The following is a 17599-nucleotide window of genomic DNA, read 5'->3' as shown; positions in this document are numbered from 1 at the left end:
CTGCCCCTTATTCTCTCAGAGCACTGTAAAAGGAAGTGCAGAGCCCAGGTGCAGATCAATGGATGCTTCTAGTGAAGAATCTTCCAGGCTCAGGCATATGGAGTTCATGCACAGTCACAGTTAGTACCCAGAGGAACCAGCACTCAGAGAAGAACTAATTCTTTTTGAGATGAAGTTTTCCCTATTTGGTCTCAGTCAAGAGTCAAATTTCTTTTGGAAAGTTTTAGCAAAAATTCTTCAGTCAGCTTTCTGTTTTTGCATGTGCGTAGGCCTAACTTGACATAAATAAGACCTCATTTCTCCCAGGCAATGATTGGGAAGGTGAATGGAAGATTAAGTTGTATATAAGGGTGTAACAAGCATTAGTCTGGAGTCAGTCTAGCTAAGGTAAGCAGGAACACCCTTGTACTAGGGACAATGGACAAGATAAACCTGGAATGTAGATATCAGTTTATACATGAACAGCACATTGACAGCATGCTGTATAGGGATTGATTCCTGAAAAGTAACCAACTCAATCACAAAGCACAGAATGCTGACAGAGAGATGGAGCGCACCCCTGCATTTGAGCCTGGCCACCTTACGCATAGTGTTGCTGTATGCCAAATTAAAGTGAATAATTCCAGAGTTGAACTGAGTTTTTGAGAATGGAATGGAAGAGATTCTTGGGGAATCCCAGCAATGTGTTTATAAACAAAAAAGCCACAAACATTTCTCTCATGTGTTCTGATCAGAATTTCTGTGCATGGATACCTCAGGTACAGCTGCACTTGTTCAAACTTGGATTATTTTGTAGACATAATTAAAATGTAAGTAGTGAGCTCAGTTTGAAGGAAGTTGGCTCAGTTTTGAACTTATGGCTGTTGAAAAGATATTATGTATGTAAAGAAGAATGTTGTTAGGTTCTATTGTTCCAGCATGTGCACTAGATGTAATTGTTTTTATGCTCTCTCTAAAGTAAATTAAAATAATGAGGACATAGAGATGCACTCTGCTTAAACTAAGCTCAAAAAGTCTTTAAAAACCTACCAAACATTGCAAATACTATTGGATACCCAGGATCCTGCACCAGAATTTCTCAGAAAGAGGACAAAGAGATAGTGCCCTCGTAGGAATGAACATTAGGCTGAAAGTCCAAAATTCCCAAATTCTATCATCACGTCTGCTCTGACTGGGCTTAATAATACTTTACACTTACACAGCACTTTACAAACCACATTTAAGGCTTTACAAAACTGCTATAACATTGTCAGGGTTTTTTTTTTCCATGGAATAAATATTTATTCATTTGTCCACTATGGAAGTGCAGCCACTTCTGGGATGAAGCTCTTCAATTCTTTAATAAAACACAGAAACACTATCCAATATTTTTAGAATAAAAAGTGAAGTAAACAGTATCAATTTGAAATTGGAGGAATAATTTAAATCAACACAGTATAATTATTATAATTAATTTTAATATAATTGTGTTATTTATTATAACACAATTTTAAAAATCTTTTTAAAGTATTTTCTTTATGTCCACCTTAAAGGAACAAGGGAGATGTCTCTGGCTGCCCAGAAGTTGGTTGCTTTTCCTTTTTCTTTGAGAAAGTCACAAGTCACTGGATAAATATGCTTATAAATTATGGACAAAAAAGACAACTTGACAGGGAAAAAATGGGCTTTAAATAAAGACCTAGAAAAAGTCCAAGTTTCCTTGGTAATTTTTTTTATGCAGCAAAGATGCCAAAACACCAAGAACTTGAGGTCTGTTGATCATGACACCAAACATTAGCGTCTCTCCACATTGTCTTGGAGTATAGTATCCACTTCCTTATTAGAACCCAACACTAATAAATCACACGAAGTAGGCAAAAAAAGAAGGAAATATCTGGAGCTCACAACACATTAATGAATGTTATGATAGGCCAGGTAGGGCCTAATGCATCAAAGAAAGGAAATGTGGCCACAAAGGCAATAGATACAGATAGGAAACATGGAAGATTAATAAATTAGTGCTGAAAGACTGTTCCAAAGTAGGACACTTACAGTCTGCTGGACAGAGGCTAAAGGAATGCACTGAAATTGAGAAGGATGGTGTGACAAAACTGCTAGTGGATAGAGCCCGCATACCATCAGCTTTTATACATCTTATACGATTCAAAAGAAACTCTCTTTACCTATCTTACCTAACTTCTATTTAACAGTAAAATAATTGATTAGCTCAACAGAAAAGCATTTTGGAAATGCACATGAAAAAAATATCATAAGGGACTGGGGACCGTAAAAGTATCTATGATGTTTGTTCTGATGTCATGTTCTCTTGTGGTATAACCAAGTGGTGGCAAGAGACAAAGAAAGGACAGAATCCTTAGAGAAAGACTCACCCAAGGCAAAGGTGCTTTTAAAAGAAAACTGCATCCATTTACCTCAGGAAAGCAATATAAATGAGAAATATTTCTCACCATGTTTAAACTGAACTATATTTGAAAACAAAGAGCCTGATTTTTTGTTGCTCTGCACCTTGTTTAGTCACTTACCCAGCACAAAGTGGATGTAAAACACTACTACACTGATCTGGTAGCATTTTTACACCTATGCTGCACTCTTTGAGGAAAATGACTAAATAGAGTCTAGAGCAATAATTTCTTCAATGCAACGTTTTTAATTACAGTTGGTATTTCTAAGATTACTACTGACAGTAACCATCTTACTGAAAATTCCAGAGAGGTTTCATAAGAGAAATATACACACAGAGACATTCTCTCAAGCTGGATACCTCTAAGCAAAATGATTCATGACTAGCTGGCCCCCAGCACTCTACCTCCCCACTCCAGCAGAATGGTTCCATTGGAGCTGATCTACCAGAACCTGGATTATTTTTTCCTAGGAATCTCCAGGAGACCAGTAGGGGGATGATGTGAATGCTTACTCCTGCCTCATGCTCACCCTACCTCTTTGCCCAGTGCAAACCCTGGACCTGTAAGTGTCCTCTGTGAGGTTTGGAGGAGAAGGGACAATGACACAGAGACTTTCTATGCTTTCTGCAAAGAAGGTGCAAGATCAGTGAATGAATCTGGGGAGGTAGGGAAAGAGGAAGAAATTTAAAACTTAATTATTGTTTCCAATTAAATGTAGTTCCATGAAATCTAAATTGTTGACAGGATGTCATGTACTTACAATTATTAGCAACTGTAAGTCCAACAAATGAACAAATAGGACGAACTATCTCAGGCTTTATGCAACTTTGGAGCCAGTCTTTTGCATGTGGAAAAACTGAACAGCAAGTGTTTTGATTGTCTTCTGTAAAGATGTAAAACAAACACCACCACAAATCTAAATGTAATATATAGTTATGTTTATAGACATGCTAGAAAATGGAAGTCAGATGTCACTTTTTAAAAGTGTTCTTTTTATGTTAACTATCATTTTATGTTATACAATTATTTAATAATAGTTACCATTTTGAGGATTATTAACACATGCACACAGAGTACTGCAGACTGAAGACCACAGCTGATAATACTGATTAACATTTTCATCTGACAAATTCATCTCAGATATTGGAAGAGTTGTTCTGTTAAGAAAAAAGCAAACATAAGGGCAAAGATGACTTAGGACCTAAATAGTCTGTTACTTTATATCTTAACAGAAACTGTTTATTTACCTGAATAATTGTAGCAGAACACCAATGCAGCCTGTTTCTCTGATGTGACTTTGCCCACTCTCTATAAATGACCATATGCCAGTATTGGGAGAGACAATACATAATTTTAAACAAAGTATTAATACTTGAAATGCCATTTAAATAGTTCAGTTTTACTTCAGCTCCCTTAGTAAGCCATGTACAAATGAACAATGTGTTATGTGCTTGCATCCTTAACTGTATAACAACAAAAAGTGCTAACTATGTTCTTCAATTTTTATAAACTACAAGACCTTCTAAATTAATTGTTACTTTGTGTTTTAAACCATATGTTGTACAGAGCCCAGAAGTATGGGTCCCTCTGGGTGCTACTGTAATACAAATAATAATTAATAATGATCAATTGTTATGTTTCAATTTCTCTAAAAATGTGAGAAACCCTCATTTTGCATTACGTTTTGCTAAAAACTACATGTAAGTTTCTTACACAATAAGATAAAGTAATTTCAACATTTAAAAAAAACCAAACCTCTAATGTTTGATCTACTTGTAACTGATTTTGAGATCACCTAAAAGTAATCTATGTCACAATTAATCTTTATATACTAAACGTACAAAATATTAATGAAATCTTGAAGTCATGATAAATGGTATGGGCTGTTAACCAGCAGTGTTTTAAAATGAGTTACACAGTTTTAATAATTTAATGGTATTTTTACAAGTGAATGCAAAATACTTACTGTTATTTGAAACCAGTACTAATATAACATAAACAGACATTCTTTTCAAATTCACACTAGAATTCTTATTAGTTAAGAGGAAAATGAGGTCTTCAAACAATTCAGATGTACACAAAGTTTGTTGACAGTAAACTGAAACCAGAAAATGAATTATCAGTATATTAATTCCTATTAAGTCATTTACAATTTATATTTATTTAGGCAATGAAGTCTACAAATTACAGACTGATAAAAAGATTCTGTCTAAAATATACAGACTGACCTATACTGAAAGGCTGTCAAGAGAAAAACAATTTTCAAGACTGAATCAGATATTAAAATTTAAATATTTCATACCATTACTTATTTGTAAGGCAAATTTCCTCTCCTCCCTTCCCCCAACCAACATATCTGACAGCCAGGCTGAAAAGTCTTTTGACCCTTCTATAGATGTGACTGACAGCAACCTTTCCCCGATCAACAAGATGATACATACACTAACCATAATTGGGTCATTTTACGGAACAAAGTATCAGGTCTACTTGAAAGCTCCCATTCTAATTTCCCTCTTCATGTCATGGCACTAATCCAGAAGTTCTGAGATAGCTGTTTCAAGACATAGGACATTAGAAATTCATCTTACCTAGCAACAGTTTAACAGTTACTAGGCAGAATGTAGCTTCCAGACTCACTCTGAAGGATCAAATCTCAAATCCACTTGTCAGTAACTTTCAATGTAACTTGACAATGTAACCTGCAGGTCTTTGCCTAGATCCTCAGTTGTGACCAATATGTGGTGGGCGCCTCTGATGGAAGAGGGCTGCAAAAGAGCTATTTGCTGCATCCTGATCCTGGAGCCAGTTCTGAGGCATGATACCGAGCAATCTCAGACCATCATGCCACTGGGGGACTGAAGAAGTGCACCACCCTGCTTTTGCCCACCCATGCCCTCTACACCAGAGCCTATAAGTGGGGCTGGTGATGTAGCACCAGCCACTCCACCCAAGGGATTCCCCCAAACCAGAGGAATTCTCAGATGTTCATTTAAGCTGGCTTTATGGCTCCTTTGAGCTTCCAGAATGGAGAAAGTATGGAACAGCAAAGTCAAGAATCTGGTCCCATTTGTCAGGCTGGGATCTGTTGTAACCTGATAAATAAATATATCTAAAACTACATTAAACCATTGGTTGATATGATAAATACAGGCTGTCATAAACAGATAGTTAAGGGTTAATGTCTCTTTTATCTGTAAAGGGTTAATAAGCTCAGTAGACCTGGCTGACACCTGACCAGAGGACCAATAAGGGGACAAGATACTTTCAAATCTCGGTGGAGGGAAGTCTTCGTTTTGTGTTCTTTGTTTTGGGGGGTGTTCTCTCTTGGGATTAAGAGAGGCCAGACATACATCCAGGCTCTCCAAGCTTCCTGAAATATTCTCTTCTATTCAATATAGTGAGTATTAGAAAAGGCGGATTAGTCTTTTGATTGATTTCTGTATTTGCAAATGTGTGTTTGCTGGAGAAATATTTTATTTTTGTTTGCTGTTACTTGTGCTTATGCTAGAAGAGCGGGGGAGTCCCTTTAGTTTTTATAAGCTGTATATCCTGTAAGCATTTCCATCCTGATTTTACAGAGATAGTTTTTACTTTTTCTTTCTTTAATTAAAAGCTTTTCTTTTTAAGAACCTGAGTGATTTTTTCCCTTGTCTGAGACCTCAAGGGATTAGTCTGCCCCACCAGGGATAGGTGGGGGGAAAAGAGGAGGGGGAAGGTGAATCCCTCTTTGTTTTAGATTCAAGGAGTTTGAATCAATGTGGAGCCTCTCAAGGCAACCCAGGGAGGGGAAAGTCAGGGAGGGGAGAGGAGGGGGGAAATGGTTAATTTCTCCTTGTGTTAAGATCCAAGGAGTTTGGATCTGTGTTCCCCAGGGAAAGTTTTGGGGGAACAGAAAGTGTACCAAAACACTATATTTTTGGTTGGTGGCAGCATTATCAGATCTAAACTAGAATTTAAGTTTAGAAGGGTCCATGCAGGTCCCCATCTTTTGGACGCTAAAGTTCAAAGTGGGGAATAAACCTATGACACAGGCAGAGGAGGAAATCTTAAATATTCAGAAAGTGCAGTGATATAGAACTTGGAAAAATAAAAGTATACATTACCATTACTCTCCATTACAACTGCTAATGTAAATAAGGCTGCTTCCTTTACTATGCAGTGCACACTTGACTTTGCAAGGTCACTTACAAACATCAAACCACCAATCTCTCGGAAATAATCACTTGCATCACCTGTTGCATATGCAGACACAATGAACAAAAAGGGAAATTTATCTTAGGTACTAATTTGGGAATCCAAAAACAATCAGAGCAGTATGGAATACATAACATTTCCAAGATTTTATACCTTTACAGTCTTATGACTCCTAGACATTATTTTAAAATGTGACAATGTTTAATATGTATTATGAAAAAAAATTCTAGTATTACCATATTCAAATATCCCAGATAGGAAACAACAAATGCCCCAGTCAAAATGTCATGGTAGAATACTTCTTACTGTTTTGTTGGCAGATTGAATAAATAGTGATCAAGGCCTCTTTTTGAGAAGCAGGGCTGTCCATTTGGTATTTAAGACATTCAAGCAGTAAATTCAGATCTGTCTTCATCTCTGGGGAAAAAAACGGTTTTAGAAGAATTTCACAGGAAAAGTATATTTTCCTTTGAATGCACCCTTTTAAATTGACGATTAATTTTTATGTTAAGACTCATAAAAATGTGGAACCATCTTCTATTTTGAAGAGAAAAAAAGAACAATCTGAAATTGAATCTTTTTTCCCCCCACCTAGCAATAAAAGTTATGCACAGCCCAAAAATGTGTCTCTAAGTAGTTTTTGTTACTAGATGATTATTTTATTTGCTAATGGAACAATCCCCTTTTCATATTCACCTTATTGCCTTCAGTAACAATGTTGTTCTCTAGCTGCAAAATTAATTTAAACAGAGAATATGAAATAAAGAAAGAGATACAGGTTGAAATCCCCATTGAAACCCCACTGAAGTAAATTGGTGTTTTGTTATTGACTGCAACAGGGCCAAGATTTTATCCACAGAATGTGATCTCTACTAGCAGAATTTAATCCTGGATCAGGACCAGAACAAATTTTGATTTATTAAGGAATACCGGATTTCCCCCCCCCCCACCCCTTTTTTTTCTTTTTTAGATCTTCCACTGTTTGTAACACTATTTTAGAAGATTAAAATACAGATGATTTGCCAAGCAATTTTGCCTTTGTTTATAGTGTTTTAAATTAGAGATGAAATTAATGTGGCTATTTTTATCTAACACTAATAAAAACAATCACTTTACACAGTAGCTGATTTTATCACTTTGTTTCTGCATATTTCCAGGAATATTACAATTAAAAGTCACTGCAGAACCAGCCTTTAGACAAAAGAACTATGTATTTGTTGGCCCTCTCCAAATTAATGGTATCTGTATTATTATTATTTTTCTATGATTGATGATAATGGCGGCTTCCATCAAATTCAACAGATGAGCTACAGTCATTTATTGTGGGTCCTGAGATGAGTCCAAAGACCAATTTCAGACATGCTGCCCCATCCGCAAATGCCACAGGTAAAAACAATTGAAGATGAATGTGCATTGCTTTTAGCTTTACACATCGCATGCTCCTCCTTCACTGCATCAATCTGTGAGCTCTCGAAGTCTTTCAGTACAAGGTGGCAGAGCTGCCGCTATCAGGTCTTATTGTGGGCTAAGAGCTCCCAAATGTTGAGGTCAACATTACATGACTGTAGGTGGGCCTTCAGAGTGTCTTTGTAACATTTTCTTGGTCTGCCCCTAAAACAAGTTCAAGTCTGCAATTCTCTGTAGAAGATGGCCTTCGGTATTCTGCTGTCAGACATATGGACCACATGACCACACCATCTCAAACTGCACTCTCACTATAAAAGCTTCAAGGTTTTTGATGTTGCAGCACTCAAGGACTTCAATGTTTGGAACCAAGTCTTGCCATTAAAATTTCCACTATCCGCCACACAGTCATTGTAGGTGGAACTGGTCCATGCATTTTATAAGGCATCAACATCGTCCAAATAATACAGCCGTAGAGCAGTGAGGTGATAACAATGGTGCAATAAACATCAATTTTTGTTTGCAGTCTGACATCTTGTCCATTCCAGAGATGATGTTGAAGTTTTCTGAAGGCATTACTAGCTGTCCAATGCACTTCAAAATGTCATCATCATCAATCACCGCATCTCATGAAACAACACTGCCTAGGTAGGAAAACTGTCAATGACCTTGACAGGTGCATCATCAATGAATACAACTGGCGTAGTTGCAATACTTCCTGGTCGAGGCTGAACCATGATTTCTGTCTTCTTTAGGCTGATTGTTAAGCCAAAACATTTTGCTGCATGTGCAAAGCAGTCAGTGAGCAACTGAATGTCCCTGAGTTATGGGCCAATAAAACACAGCCATTAGTGGACTGTTATTAATGAATAACTGTCTTCGTAACTTTTGTATTTGAATGCAGGAGATGCAGATTCAAGACACCTCCATCTATGTGGTACTTCATATAAATGCCATAACCAATGTCTCTGAATGCATCTATTAAAACAGCTGCAAACATGATGCTAAATAATGTCAGAGAAAAAAAACAGCCTTGTTTTACTCCATTGGTGACAACATAAGTAGCTGAGAAGCAGCCTTGGTCAAGAACACAAATCTGCATTCCTGCATGAAAAAAATTAATAATGTTGACAAACTTATCAGAGCAATCGAACTTGTGGAGAACTGTGCACTGGCCATCTTAATTTATAGAGTCAAAGGCCTTAGTAAAATCAACAAAGGTCTTGATTCTGTTCATGACATTTCTCCTGAATTTGCCAGAGTACGAAGATCCCATCTGAAGTATCACACCCAGGACAGATGCAACATTGGATTTCAGGCAATATGTTCTTTGCTAGTTGATAATCAGCCAGTTTAGCATGACTCAGGTGAGTATCTTTTTTGCAGTGGCAAGGAACGAGATGCCATGATGGTTATCACAAGATGCACGAATGCCTTGCTTTGATAAAGGTGAATAATACTAGCATCTTTAAGTTCCTGTGGCACAGTTTCCCGTTCCAAAAACTTCTAGTAGAGGCCAGTGAGCTTCCTGACAAGTCATGGCCCTCACATCTGAAGATCTCTGCAAGAACCATCTGGACTTGTTGCTTTGTTGTTTGACATTTGCTTGACAGCTTTCCATACTTCAGACATGTTCAGTGGAATTACAAGTTGGTCATGAACTGGAAGTTATTCAAGATCATCAACAGCTGACGCTGATGTAGTGGATGGGAAGTTCAGAACCTTATTAAAATGTTCAGCTCATCTTTTGAGAATTTGTCCACAATAAGTCAGTAGCAGTGACTCATCTGCATTCCAGACAGGGATGGTACCATTAGATAGCAGGTCATACATGGCCTTCAGCTAATCAAAGAAATATTTGAATTTTTTTGATCTGCTGCTGATTGAGGCTGCTCAGCTTTCATTTCCCACCAGATATTTTTCCTGTGGTGAAGCTTAGCTTGCACATTGCACTTTGTACAGGTATAAGAACTTTTTAATAGATGAGTTTTTATCATTTATCCATAATGTGTGAAGACCACACATGGATGTCAGGAGTTTCTTTATCTCAGCATCATTTTCATCAAACCAGTCCTGATGCTTCGTCTTTATAAAGCAAAGGACTTCTTTAGGATGCATCAAACATTATTTCCTTAAAAGATGACCAGGAAGACTCAGTGTTTACTGTGTCTGCCTGAGAAAGCATGTAAAGAACTTCATCAAATTCTTTAACAAGCCTTGCACATGCGAGCTCAGATTTCAATGCTTTGAGCATGGGTATTGCAGATTGACAACATTGGTGCTGTTTTAATTGCAAGATAAGTGTCATTTTGCATCTCGTACAGATGATCAGACCACATGCATGCTCCCTACAGTGCATGGGTGATTTTGATATCCCAGTGGTCACATTGGCATATGACATAGTCAATAAAATGCCAATGACCAGAGTGGAAATGCATTCATGTTGTTTTGTGCTTTGTTGAAATATCATGTTTGTGATGACTAGCTGGTTCTGCATTCACGTTGTGAAGAACAGTGCACCATTTAAGTGCTCTTTCCCCACACCATGTTTACCAATTACTTTTGGCCAAGCTTTGTGACTGTGACCAACTCTGGCATTAAAGCCACCTAGAATGATTAAATTTGTTGTGCTGACGAGCTGATTTTATGGCCTTGTCGAAGTCTTTGTAGAATTTTTCTTTGACATCGTCAGAACATGTCATCATGGGTACATATGCACTGATGACTGTTACATGACATACAGATGTTAAGGTGAGGCAAAGGACCATGTGGAGATCATTTATTCCTTTTGGTACACAATCAAGAGTGTGTGCAATAGATGTCCAAATAGCAAAGCCTATCCCTGATAGTGACCTCTCTTCCACAAACATGCCTATCCAGTACAATGTGTATCCAGCGCCGAACTCTTCAAGATTGTTATTACCTGGAAGACATGTTTCGTCCAGTGCAGCTACATCAATGTTATATTTGATATCTTTTCAAATGAGTGCAGTATGCCTTTTGAGCCCACCAGCATCATCAGAAAGAGTGTAGACATTTTTGGATGCAGAGTTCAGTATTTTTGTGTGATGTTGCTTTTTACCACACAAACTGGATGACCAGATAGTTGCAGTACACTAGCATGTTGATAATGGAGTGAATGACGTTTAGGGATCCTTTCTTCCCCCTTCTCTGGATTGGGGAGTGAAGCACTATTCTTAAAGAGGGCTGCTCTTCAGTCAGTGACAAATGACCATGTCACTCACTCTGCCTGCATGCAAGTTTGTGACTAGGAACCCCAGCAGCATCCTCTGTCTGTCCCTGTCACCACATGCCCATCACCACAGGAGTTTCAAAGAACAGAATTTAGAGGACTTTCCTCATTAGATTATAATTATAAATTATATCAAATGCTGGGTCTAAAATCTTGATCATGACAATGTACTGTATAAATAAAACCTTCAAGGACAAATCAGGAGAAGCTGGGTGTTTGGTATATTAAATTCTCATTTAGGGTTCAATTCTGCCAGGTGCTAAGTGCCCTTACTCTTGCTGAAGACAATTGGAGTTTAGGACACTCACCACCAACCAGGACATAATCACAATAATTAAGAGACCAATCCAACTAACACTGGGAGTTGGATCACATCCTAAGGACAGATGAACTGTTGAAAAGATATGGTCAGATTTAGGCACCTAAAGATGCAGATAGGTGCCTAGTGGGATTTTCAAAAATGCCTACACATCTAACTCAGATAAGAGTTAAATGCCTATGTGCTTTCAAAAATTCCACTAAGCACCTATCTGCATCTTTAGATGCCTAAATACCTTTGAAAATCTGGCCCTTAGGGTCTTGAGTGTGCTACCAAGGTGACTTTATTATCAATTATTTTACCACTTCTGTTAATAGTAGCTACTGAATTTCTCTTAAAACTCACAATGCTTTGGTGATTTCAAGGAATATAAATTGTTAAATGAAAATAGAGATAAATGTGGAAACAATAATTATCAAAAACGTGATTTCATATTGACACAATTTAGTGTCTGAAATTATGCCATTAGCTTTGTCTAGTATCTTCATCACAACATATAATATATGATATTATGATATATACATATATGAATATAGTAGCAAGGCACAAGCAAATTCACCCAACAGTCACCCATCCCTATGGTAACCCAGCTACCATCAGAGTCTGGTAAAACAGTGAAAAACAGATTCAGATATGACAAGTGATTCTAGAGATCTTACCACATTGTGTGTTCTGTACTTCTATATTTTCCATTTTCGATTGTATTCCTATTTTTATCCTGCAACTGTAAGAAATGGCACTTTCTCAACAGTTCAGATAAGCAATGTTCACAAAAAGTATACACACAGTATAAGTCCATCATGCCAACTTTCTTACAACATCCTCCCTCCTCTTCTGGTTATTTGATTTTTAAACTACATGCCATATGACATACACCCAAATCAGTGTGATCATGAATGAAAAAAAAGATTCCCTTCGGAAAGGTATCATTATAAGGTAATATACTACTACAATTACAAGGTTTTTTTATCCAATTTCATTTTGTAGACAAAGTAATTTGGTTCTACCATTATGATGCATGTAAAGATAAAAACTCCCAGCCTCACACATTTTTAATCTTGATTATATTATTTATCTCAATAAATCTGCCACACTTTCTCCCCCTATGTCTGGCTGCCCACTTACTTCAACTGCTTGCTGATGATATGGAACCACTGGCCAATTTAAAAACTAGTAGTTCAAGTTTTCAAAGGAAATCTATGACCTTCTAGCTCCTGCTGTTACCACTAAAGAGGAGCAACCAAACCTTGCATTGCATACACTTATGACTGTTTAAAAACCAGTATGGATCAAAAACAAAGACACTTGATGGAACATGGACTGCAGAGGCAACTCCTTCAATTAAGATTTTAATATTTAATTGATTAGTAAAATTAGCATATTTTACATAAAATCAGAAAAATTCACAATTTCAACTCTAAAAACAAACATAAGGGCCCAGATCCTTTGGTCTGACAGAGCATTCAGAGTGAGACTTAGGAATGGGGAGCACAAAGGTAGCTTAAAGTCACAGTCCCCAAATGCTTGGGCCGGTCTGCATCAGTCCAGACACTTGCAAGTAAATTAGAGCAGATTGAGAGGTGCTGTAAATTACACTGACTACCCGCAGCTCCCAAGAGATTAATCCAGCAACTGAGAATTCCGGGAGCATAGACATAATCCAACTGCATTTCCTTTTCCCTGGACATGCCAAATGTCCCAAGGTCAACAAAGGTAGGCCTCAAGCCACTATGGTATCTTTAAGCCCCTTGAAGATTTTCCAGCTCAATGTAGGAATTTCAAGGGGGTTGGTTAAGCTAATTTTATGACCACTTAGTGGCATCAGAGTAGTGCCTTTGAGAAATATCACAATGCTATCATAAAAGAGGACAGTTCTTGCTTTCACTAAGAATTCTTGATTTTCCCCTTCCCTCATTTCCTCACTGCTTCACAGAATAGCTCATGTACAAGGACCTTCCCAGTCCCCTCAAATCTGTCAACCACACAAATTACTTGAGAGGGAGAGGTTGAGTTTTTTAAGCAGAAAGGACTCTTCTTCCATTCTCATCCTATTTTTACTATTAAACACGCACTCTCTCTCTCTCTCCCCTGATCCTCTGCCAATGACAGAAAACTCTGTAGCCTCCCAGTCTCTCTCTGCTTCCCACAGAGGCCACATTGAGAGGCTGACAAAATACTAGATCAGCTTCCTATTTATTTATTTAGCAAAGGACTGACCTTTCTCACCTTGGAGCTTCAAATATCATTTTCAGTTCAGCTGAAGTAATTTTTTTAAAATGTATGATTACAAACATGATTTTTTTTGTAATGTGCATTGCTAGTTTTGAATACTTTTAAGATCAGAGTCTACTTGACTACTTTTTAAATGGACTTTTTTTGAGAGAGACTGTACATAAAATATCATTTTATAAACCTCCCATTGTTATGTATCAGTAGATCTGCTTCATTATAGTATCGCAGACCAGAGCCAAGCTGAGAAAGTCACCAAGCTCTGCTGCAGCAGAGAACGTTTGTGAAGCCTGTAAGTTTGATATAGGGTAGAAGACGAAAACATTCTTTCTTCTCCGTCAGCTAAGGCTATCCAACCCAAATAATATATTCCCAAATACAGGCCTATTTGTATTTTTGTACAGCAATAAGGAAACACTTGGCTTATAATATTCAGAAATGTACCTACAAAAATGAGGTCTGGGGAATGCTTTTCAAAGTGGATGAGAACATTCCAGACACTCAATGCCCAATTTCAGGCTATCATATGAGCTGTGTGACTCAATCATTCTGCTGTAACACCAAAGGAAAAATCCAAAATTCTCTCTGGCTGCTAATTAAGCCCTTTTTTTAAACTGTACGTTTTTAAAATCCTAGGGATAGATTGTCAGCTGGTGTCAACTATCACAGCTTCATTGAAATCATGACAGTTTATAGCAGCTGAGGATCTGACCTTTATATTTCCAAATATACCAGTGTGTTTATCATTCATTGGTAACACCTTGATGAACTTACAACACTTAGAATGGTCATCATTTCTGATCCCCTAGTGTGCCACCTGTGTGTTCATTCCATCTCTCCCGCCACAATTGCTCACATATGTTAATGATTTCCATGTGTGGGGTGGGAAACAATTAATTGCAGGAATCAGGCACCGAAAAAACCAAACTATTGGTCCACTCTACCCCACCTCAAACAGACATTAGAGATTTAAGAGTCCCACACTAGACAGAGATCAGGCTTCAACTCAAGTGCTTTCCCCCATCCATACTGCTGAGATGCCATGATCACTCAGAGGTTGCTTGAGCTTTCAGGGCACCCCGTCCCCTGTACAATCAAAAGGCCTACATGAACATAAGAACAGCCATACTGGGTCAGAACAATGGTCCATCTAGCCCAGTATCTTGTCTTTCGACAGTGGCCAATGTCAGGTGTTCCAGAGGAATGAACAGAACGGGTAATCAAATGATCCCATTCCCAGCTTCTGGCAAACAAAGGCTAGAGACACTTCATAGCATGGTTTTACATCCCTGTCCATCCTGGCTAATAACCATTAATGGCCCTATCCTTCATGAGCTTATCTAGTTCGTTTTTGAACCCTGTTATAGTCTTGGCCTTCACAATAGCCTCTGGCAAAGAGTATGCATTGTGTGAAGAAATACTTCCTTTCAAACCTGTTTATTAATTTAATTTGGTGGCCCCCTAGTTCTTGTGTTTACTCCTTCTCATAAAACTTCCTTACTTTCTCTAAACCAGTCATGATTTTATAGACCTCTCTCTTTTTTCAAGCCGAAAAATCCCCGTCTTATTAATCTAGGGTGACCAGACAGCAAATGTGAAAAATTGGGATAGGGGGTTGGGGGTAATAGGAGCCTATATAAGAAAAAGAACCCAAAATCAGGACTGTTCCTATAAAATCAGGACATCTGATCCTTCTATATTAATCTCTACTCACACCCCTAATCATTTTTGTTCTTTTTCTGTATCTGCTCGGGCAATAGGGACTTTAGGGCAACGTCACCATCCCAGATTCAGTGTGTGTGTAGGGGAAGACGGGGGAAGCAGCACACCTGGCAGCAGGCCCTAGAGCCAAGCACACTGGCCCCACCTCTCACGTAACAGGCTGAAGGGCAGAATGACCCCTTTGCCCCTTCCCAAAGTTACTGCTTGTCCCTGGGCTTGTCCTAGCTGGCAGCAGGCTCCAAGGGTATGGGTACACTGCAGTCTGACACCCACGGGTGGCCCATGTCAGCTGATCCGGGCTCATGGGGCTCAGGCTAAGGGGCTGTTTCACCGCCGTATAGACTTTGCAGCGAGCTCTGTGACCCTCCCACCTCGCAGGGTCTTAGAGCTCAGCGCTGCAGCAGGAGCCTGCACAGCTAGACACCCCAAGGAAACAGCCCTCAGCCCAGGCCAGCCGCGGATGTCCAACTGCAGTGTAGACATAGCCAGTGATGAGCTGCCAAAATCATAACAACCGGTTCCCTCCTCACCCCAGGAGGGATCATGGCCCACCCCCCACGTTCCTTGACGCCCCCGCCCACCCCAGGGACCCCTGCCCCATCCACCCCCCTTCCCTGTCCCCTGACTGCCCCCCGCCACGGCATCCAACCCCTCCTCTCATTCCTGATGGCCCCCCAGGACCCCTGCTCCATCCAACCACCCCTTCTCTCTGTCCCCTGACAGCCCCGGGAACCCTTGCCCCTGACTGCCTCCCACCGCCCCATCCAACCCCTGATCCTTTCTGACTGCCCCACCAGGACCCTTGCCCCTATTCAATCCCCCTGTTCCCTGCCCTCTGACCCCCCCATCTCCCTAACCACCCCCCCCATCCCCGAACTCCCCTGCCCTCTCTCCAATACCCCCTCCCTGCCCCTTTACCGCGCTGCCTGGACGTGGCTGGCGGCGCTACAGCCCGGCCACGGCTGGAGCCGGGAGCCCAGGGATGCGGGGCCGGGGCAGGAGTCGCGCGGCCCGGAGCCAGGCGGCTGGCCAGCCGGAGCCGGGGAGGGTCGCGCCCAGACCCGCGCTGCCGGAGCTGGAGCCCGCCCGCCGCCGCGCCCGGACCCGCGCTGCCGGAGCCCAGCATCTAGGTAGGTGGGGTCGCGGCCGCCGGGGGCTGCAGCTCAGCACTGGACATAGCCCAGCCCCCCATTAGCAGCTCTGCTCTGCCGGCAGAAGGGCCCACCAGCTGCAGGGTGTTGCCTGTTTCCCGCCCAGCCGGTGTGGAGAAGGGGCCGGGTCCTGGCGCTGAGCAGGGCGCTCGCCCCGCCTCGGGCTACTATGAGCGTCACCGGCCGCTTCTCGGAGCTGATGCTCTTGCAGCTGCACGGCGCGAACTGCAGCGAAGGCCTGTCAAAGGGCAGAAAGGCGAAAGCAACCACTTCTCAGTCAGGGACATACCAGCCCGCGCCCTGTCCCTCCGCGGGGAGACCCCCGCGCGGCCTGCGGCGAGGCACGCTCGCTCCTGCAGGGCGCCTCAGCCCCGCGCCTACTGGGGGCGACCCGCTTGTCTCTCCCGCCTCAGGCCGCTCTCGCAGAGTTGCGCTGTTGCTGGACAGCAGCGCGTGCAGCGCCCTGCCAATGGGCTCAGCCCTGTGCCCCGCTCTAAGCTGAAATGTGGGGCACGGCCTATACGAACTAGGGCCGGGCTCGCCCCGCGCCAGCTTCGCGCGTATCCCCGCAACATTTAACAGGGTCCCCGCCGCGCACTGCGCTCCCCTCCCCAGGGAGAGCTGTCCATAGAGAGGGGTTAGGCGCGCTCCCTGTTCATGCACCTGTAGCGAGTCTTCTACCACCTTCCTTGGGAACAATGACGAGTCACTACTTGGTGTGGGTGTCTTCTGGTAAAGGTGCTAAGGATGAAAGCTCCCCCCTGCCCCAGGATCTCTCTCACCTGTTTCCATCCAAAATGCTTTTAATACTATCACAGTCTTCAGCATTTTTTTTGATTACTGCACAAAGCTGCATGTGTGTATCAGGATGATACCCATTCTCCCTCTTGTGCCACAGGGCCCAGGGTTGAGAAGATTATTTTCC

The 17599-nt window shown here is 40.9% G+C and overlaps 1 protein-coding gene across 7 annotated transcripts in view; it reads right to left on the bottom strand.

Moving 5' to 3' along the window:
• TERB1 (telomere repeat binding bouquet formation protein 1) overlaps positions 1-17083 on the bottom strand; it is a 58839-nt gene extending 41756 nt beyond the window's left edge. For 5 of the 7 annotated variants that reach the window (XM_044986812.1, XM_044986816.1, XM_044986819.1 and 2 more), the window contains exons 1-8: positions 16964-17083; positions 12232-12296; positions 6903-7013; positions 6506-6634; positions 4369-4500; positions 3650-3710; positions 3444-3559; positions 3163-3285 (exon numbers count right to left, since the gene is read on the bottom strand). In XM_044986812.1, coding sequence (XP_044842747.1) covers positions 3163-3285; positions 3444-3559; positions 3650-3710; positions 4369-4500; positions 6506-6634; positions 6903-7013; positions 12232-12265 — 706 coding nt within the window. In that variant the 5' untranslated portion in view covers positions 12266-12296; positions 16964-17083. Of the gene's footprint in view, positions 1-3162; positions 3286-3443; positions 3560-3649; positions 3711-4368; positions 4501-6505; positions 6635-6902; positions 7014-12231; positions 12297-16748; positions 16847-16963 lie in introns of those variants that run through there. The other 2 variants (XM_044986813.1, XM_044986814.1) reach the window with 2 other exon arrangements.
• Positions 17084-17599: the final 516 nt, after the last annotated feature.

Source organism: Mauremys mutica, chromosome 14 (genome assembly GCF_020497125.1).
Source record: "Mauremys mutica isolate MM-2020 ecotype Southern chromosome 14, ASM2049712v1, whole genome shotgun sequence".
Taxonomy (NCBI): domain Eukaryota; kingdom Metazoa; phylum Chordata; order Testudines; family Geoemydidae; genus Mauremys; species Mauremys mutica.
The sequence above is the reverse complement of the archived record's forward strand: the minus strand, read 5'-3'. Positions and strand labels throughout refer to the sequence as shown.